The sequence below is a fragment of the Colobus angolensis genome, unplaced genomic scaffold, assembly GCF_000951035.1.
Source record: "Colobus angolensis palliatus isolate OR3802 unplaced genomic scaffold, Cang.pa_1.0 Scaffold13, whole genome shotgun sequence".
Classification (NCBI taxonomy): Eukaryota; Metazoa; Chordata; class Mammalia; order Primates; family Cercopithecidae; genus Colobus; species Colobus angolensis.
In genome coordinates this window covers 24,068,668-24,075,024 of record NW_012114252.1, presented here as the reverse complement: position 1 = coordinate 24,075,024, position 6,357 = coordinate 24,068,668, and the positions used below count along the sequence as shown (strand labels likewise).

The 6,357-nt window shown below is 58.7% G+C and overlaps 1 protein-coding gene across 3 annotated transcripts in view; it reads left to right on the top strand.

Annotated features, from left to right (window-relative positions):
• Positions 1 to 6,357, top strand: part of GAS6 (growth arrest-specific 6) — a 33,753-nt gene that overhangs the window by 18,324 nt on the left and 9,072 nt on the right. For all 3 annotated transcript variants that reach the window (XM_011933932.1, XM_011933933.1, XM_011933934.1), the window contains 6 exons: positions 158 to 280; positions 1,121 to 1,242; positions 2,372 to 2,490; positions 2,612 to 2,801; positions 4,424 to 4,588; positions 5,685 to 5,853. In XM_011933932.1, the coding sequence (XP_011789322.1) occupies positions 158 to 280; positions 1,121 to 1,242; positions 2,372 to 2,490; positions 2,612 to 2,801; positions 4,424 to 4,588; positions 5,685 to 5,853 (888 nt within the window). The remainder of the gene's footprint in view (positions 1 to 157; positions 281 to 1,120; positions 1,243 to 2,371; positions 2,491 to 2,611; positions 2,802 to 4,423; positions 4,589 to 5,684; positions 5,854 to 6,357) is intronic.

Genomic DNA, 6,357 nt, shown 5'->3' with positions numbered 1-6,357 from the left:
GGTCGGGGGAGGAGGGGAGGGAATTGGGGCCAGGGTGCGTTGGCCCCACAGAGCCTGGGTGTGACGTCCGGGTGGTGCCCTGGCCAGCCCCTGCAGCCGCCTGCCCCGGCCCCGCCTGAGATGCTGCCATGCTGAGGCTGGCCGGTTTTGCTTGCAGACATAGACGAGTGTGCAGACTCGGAGGCCTGCGGGGAGGCACGCTGCAAGAACCTGCCCGGCTCCTACTCCTGCCTCTGTGACAAGGGCTTTGCGTACAGCTCCCAGGAGAAGGCCTGTCAAGGTATCCACGCCACGCGGTCACCCTCGGGTTCTCTCCTCCTCTGATGCCCAAGCCCAGACACGGGTGCCAGTCACTGCCTGAGCCAGCGCAGTTGCTAACAACCGGGTGCTTCTGGTGAAAGAAAGTCTCTTTCTCCCTGTTTCTATCAGCCTGGTAATGGCCTGTTCTACCACCATGCCCCCACACACGTGAGCACACACACCCATGCCCCTTGTGCACATGAATGTACCGTGCACATGCATATACACCACATGTACACACGTGCGTACCCTTCTCCACCTGCATAGATGGGGCCTCTCTCCAAAGGTATGGGGAGCAGCAAGCCTCCCTCTACTGTTCTCTCTTTTCAGCCGCCATGGGGGGACCCTGTTGGCTGCAGAGCCTCCAAGAGGGGCCATGCCCCCAGTGATGGGAACAGTGGGGCTGAGTAGGCAGAGAGTGTGGGGAGGCCCAGGCTGCCTGCACTGACCTCCATCTCCCACCACAGCTGTTGGCGCCTCTGTGCTCCCGGGGACACCTCACTGCACAGCCCGGGTGCTGTCATTCCTAGACCTGCCGTCCACACCAGCCCGGCGGTGGGAGTGGGTCTGGCCCGTTGGGAGCATCCCCCTGGAACACCTGTAGCACTTTCACTCCCTCACAAAAGAGCCTGGCAGGAGCAGGCCGAGGGTGCAATCCTAGCTTTCCAATGGGGGGCTACAAACCCCAGGCTGCACCCGTTAGAATCTGCACGTAATTCCTCGAGTGCACCTTGTGTGTGGTTTGAGCAGTTGTGGTGTGATCTGCCCAGTACAGCGTAGAGGCCTCCCCCGCTCACCGCCACTTCCCTCTGGCTGGCAGATGTGGATGAGTGTCTGCAGGGCCGCTGTGAGCAGGTCTGCGTGAACTCCCCGGGCAGCTACACCTGCCACTGTGATGGGCGCGGGGGCCTCAAGCTGTCCCAGGACATGGACACCTGTGAGGTAGGCAGCCCCTGGCCCCGCGGGCCTCTCACAGTGGTTCTGGGGGCCCTCGTCGGTGCGGGCTTTCGGGAGAAACGCTTCCGTGAAGACCTGGCTTTTGCTGAGGTGTTGGGGATCTCCAGGGCCACGTAGAGGTTTGGGATGAGAAATGCTTCTGCTCCCTGGAAGGTGTTTGGTTGTATTTATAAAGTCTCTATGGCAACTCCCAACTCACAGTGGACCAGCCTGGTGTGGACCCCAGTGTGGGGACACCCACGGGGCACGGGCCCCACTCTGCCGCGTGCCAGGGAGCCAGCCTGACCGACCTGTCACACCGGCAGGGATGTGGCACCCACACGGGGACGTTTCCAGGCAGGGCGGCTCTCGTCTTTCCTGTTCACCCTGGGCCTGGGCCTGGGCCTGGGGAGTTGACAGAAGTGAGCATTTATTTAAAAAGCAAAACCACAGGATTCCACAGGTGAAACAGCCACCAGGACGGCTTCTCGGAGTCACAGACCTGGAATGCGGCTCTGGGGCTCTTGGGTCTGGGCTGCGACGTTTGGGGCTCCCAGCCAGCCCTCGCCTGGAGGTTCTTTGCCTCACGTACTTGGGCAGAGGGCGTCGGGCCCCTGCCAGGCATCCAGCTCACCCTGGCTGCCCACGGTGGGCAGAGCAGGCCGGCTCAGCCCCAGCCCCTCTTGTTTTCCAGCTCACACCGGCCTTGGTTCTGTCCCCCGTAGGGCAGCATGGAGGAACCACAGCCCAGAGCAGGGAACTTTCCGGGACAGCCATCTTCAAGGCGTCCATATTTATTTCATAATAGTGTATACTCTTTTATGATTCTCTGTCATTTTTGTATGCTTGACATATTTCATAATTTAAAAATAAAGGGTCAAGGGAAATGGGCAGGGAAGGAGGTGACGGGGACCCCGAGAAGCCCTGTGGGAAGCAGCTGGTGCGAGCCCGTCCTTCACCTGGGAGCCCCAGTGGTGGGGCAGGTGTGACAGTCTCTGGGGCGTCGGCAGCTAGAGGTCGGGGGGCCACACTTCCGAGGCGTGGGAGGGACAGTGGACCCGCTGCACGGCTGGGGCCTGGGGCTCAGGGGAGCTGGAGTGGAGGTCACTGGAGGTCCCATCCCCGTCTGTGGCAGGACATCTTGCCCTGCGTGCCCTTCAGCCTGGCCAAGAGCGTGAAGTCCTTGTACCTGGGCCGGATGTTCAGTGGGACCCCCGTGATCCGACTGCGCTTCAAGAGGCTGCAGCCCACCAGGTGAGGAGGCGTCCACAGAAGGCAGCACAGCTTAGCACGGCCAAGATGCCAGCTTCACGGGGCCCGGGCCCGCGCTTGGCCGTACGCCCGGCACTGACTCATTTCTCCTGTGGGTGCCCAGGCTTGTAGCTGAGTTTGACTTCCGGACCTTTGACCCCGAGGGCATCCTCCTCTTCGCTGGAGGCCACCAGGACAGCACCTGGATCGTGCTGGCCCTGCGAGCCGGCCGGCTGGAGCTGCAGCTGCGCTACAATGGCGTTGGCCGCGTCACCAGCAGCGGCCCGGTCATCAACCACGGCATGTGGCAGACGGTGAGTGTGCCGCAGCCGCCCCTTCCGGGCCACACGTGGTTCTCCCTGAGCCTGACCCGGCTGTTACTCGCTTGTGCAACCGAGGAGATGAGCTCTGGGGTCTATACCTGCTGCGTGCGGGCAGGATAGGGACCCCTGCCCCGTTCAGTTCATGTTCTGGGGCACAGGGACCCCTGCACTGTTGAGTTCATGTTGTGGGGGCTCACTGCAGTGCTCTAGGCCTCTCTGCTATTTCATCACATATCAGCCTGTGAGTTTGGTCTCCCGGAGTTCAGGTCACTCTTGGCCCAGGTGAGAGGCCGTGGTTCTCAGCCCCGGGGAACCCTGGGCTGTGCCTGGAGGCCATACTGTTTATCCTGAGCAGGGTGGGGAACAGAGGCCAGGGCTGCTTGATGCTGCACGCAGGGTGCCCCAGCAGGGGAGGAAGCCACCACTGAACCGGCACCACAGGTACGGCTCCTGCCATGCGTGTCTCCCTGGCCGTGGACAGGCCAGGCGCCACCCACCCACCTTTCCCCGTAGGACGGTGTGGACGCTGCCGTCCCTGAACTCTGGCTCCCAGGGCCTGCTGGTCAGTGCAGTCATGCATGCCAAGGGTCCAGGTGACCTCACAGGGGCTGCCCCTTGCCAGAAACGTCCTGACCACCTGGGCCCCAGCCCCATGGGCAGCCTGAGGGGTCCTGGTCAGACCTGCACTTGGGCAGCTGTGGGCAGCAGTAAAACGCACCCACCCCACATCCCCATCTGTGGAGTGAGGGGGTCTGTAACCAACCAGGCTCCTGCCCGCAGTGCTGGGCCTCCCTCCCCACACTGGGCTTTCAGAAGTAAAAGCTGGGAAGAAAGGTGGAAAGCACGTCATGTCCTTCAGAAGTGAAGATGAAGTGGAAAATTTCACCCTGGCCCCTGCAGATGAAACATTGTAGACTTTTGCTCATATTTCCATTCTGCAGAGTAATGCCTTGCTCCATTTTCCCAGCCTCTTAAAGGAGCAGTATCTCCAAGAGCAGGAGGCTGTTCTCAGCAAAGCTCCAGAAAGCAAATGGAGGGGAAGCAGTTTCAGGGATGGAGCCATGGGGTGAGGGGCCCAGGGCAGGTGGCCGGAGGCGAGGTCGCTGTGGGGAGCGGTGTTGCAGCATAGACCTGCCCAGTGACTCACAGCGGCCGCTGTGCCCTAGCAAGACGGGCGCTTCCCCAGCAGGGGTACCTCGTGAGGACCCCCCTCAACTCCACCCTCTCTAGCTGCTCCCCAAACCCAGCTGACCCGAATTGGTACCATGTTTTTGTGACTCAGTTCAAACCCAAATACCTGAAAGGTGTTTTTACACAGGAAGAAGGATATTCTTCTGAAGCTTAGGAATATAGTGTATGTAGCGTTAGACTTTACAGGTTTCCTGTGAGGAAAGTTTCTGGTGACCACACTGATGCATCGAGGGCCCTCCTGGCCCAGATGATGAGCATGGACTTTCCGAGGTCGGGTCCCTCTCGGCCCAGGTGAGGATCAGGTGGTCTCCCGGAGGTCAGGTCCCTCTTGGCTCAGGAGAGGATGAGTGTGGTTTTTCTGCAGTTGGGAGCCCTTCAGAACGTGCACTCCCACCTCTTCTCATGGCGCTGCCTCTCTTCAGATCTCTGTTGAGGAGCTGGCGCGGAATCTGGTCATCAAGGTCAACAGGGACGCTGTCATGAAAATCGCGGTGGCCGGGGACTTGTTCCAACCGGAGCGAGGACTGTATCATCTGAACCTCACGGTGGGAGGCATTCCCTTCCATGAGAAGGACCTCGTGCAGCCTGTGAGTACCATACCTGTGCCTGTGTGGACGCGCTGTGTGCTGGGATCCCGGGAACGGTGTCAGGAAGGCTCAGTCACGCCCTGCCCTGTGTTTACGATTAACCTGGGGTGGGGAGGACCTAGAGGAAAGAAAGGTTTCCTAGAATTAGACAAAGTCACGGTACAGCTATGTCATTAATTTTACCATCTCTTTTTATGATACCCGTCTAAGTTTTCATCTGAATTGATAATAAAGTTGTCTATTTTTCAGTGAAAACAAGACATAATGAAATTATTCCCTAACAGAACAACAAACTTTTTTGGGCAATTTCCAAGAACATTTTGGGTTTTGTAACTCTGCCATGAGTCTCATAAGGGAAGAACAGCCATGGTGGGGCGGCCAGTGTGGGCCCTTTGTCCAGCTCCTGCCTTCTCTCCCCTTCAGCACAGCACACGCCTGTGCCCCCGACCTGTATCTCCAGCCCCCACACGCTGACATCTAAGCCTTCATCCTGGGTATTTTCACTTCCACACCAGACAGGAGAAAGGCACAGAGGTCTTCGCATCTGTGGGTGCTGAGTGTCAGCAGTGCCTGTGCTGAAGCCAGCCCTTCAGTGTTATGAGGGGCACCTGCTTCCCAGGCCCATGGACTGCCTGGTGCTGGGATTTTCGGTGTTGTGAGGGGCACCTGCTTCCCAGGCCCCCAGACTGCCTGGTGCTGGGACTTTGCCTGGCTCGCCCCTCCTTGTTTCACACATAAGGGGGTTGCCCTGATTTGCCCACAGCCACATTGAATATTGAATAATTCATGTGAGTGCTGGATGGTTAAACAATCCATACTGTTTGACCTTGGACCCACATGGCCTTTTCAGTCCTTTCCTAGCTTTAAAATTAACCTGTTATTTCTTGAGCATACACCAGTGCAAACAGGTATTCTGCAGTGGGTCATTTTGTAAAGTGAGGAAACCTTCTGTGAAATCACCACCACCAGTGGGATTGGCCCATTTGTGCAGTAGATCTGCACTTGCCGCGGCTGCGAAGGCACCACCCACTGCCTGGGGTGTCCGGCACGGGCCTCTCGCTCCCAGGAAGCCACGGAGATTTCTCTGCCTTTCCAGATAAACCCTCGTCTGGATGGCTGTATGAGGAGCTGGAACTGGCTGAATGGAGAAGACACCACCATCCAAGAAACGGTGAAAGCGAACACGAAAATGCAGTGCTTCTCGGTGACAGAGAGAGGCTCCTTTTACCCGGGGAGTGGCTTTGCCTTCTACAGCCTGGACTACAGTGAGTCTTGGCTCTTCCCGTTGGGGTGGCTGTGGCTGCACCTTCAGGCATACACTGAGAGGAAGCACATGGCCTCATATGGCAGTGTCAGGACAAGCTGAGGCTCCTCCGGTTCCAGGGCAGGGCGGGGTGGGCAGAGGTGTGCACAGAGGCCCACCTCTCAGGATGGCTGTGCAGGTCACTCAGTTCAGAGTCAGCCAGTGAAGAAGAATGACAGAGATGTGCTGAGAAGATGCTTGCCAGGCCGGTGCTGGGAGGCCGGGGAGGCTGGGAGGCCCTAGAGGGTCCTCTGCAGAAAGTCCTGAGACAGCACCAGCCTTAGGACTTGTCCAGAGGCACATGGAAGCTCTCAGTAATGCGGTGGTCACTGCGGTCACTGATGATCCGGTGAGACATCTACAACAGGAGGTGTCTAAAAACAGCAGTGAAGCTACCTGGGGGACAGTGAACCCAGGCCTGCAGAAGGAGGACAGGGTAGGTGTGAGCTGCTGGCCCAGCCTGCGG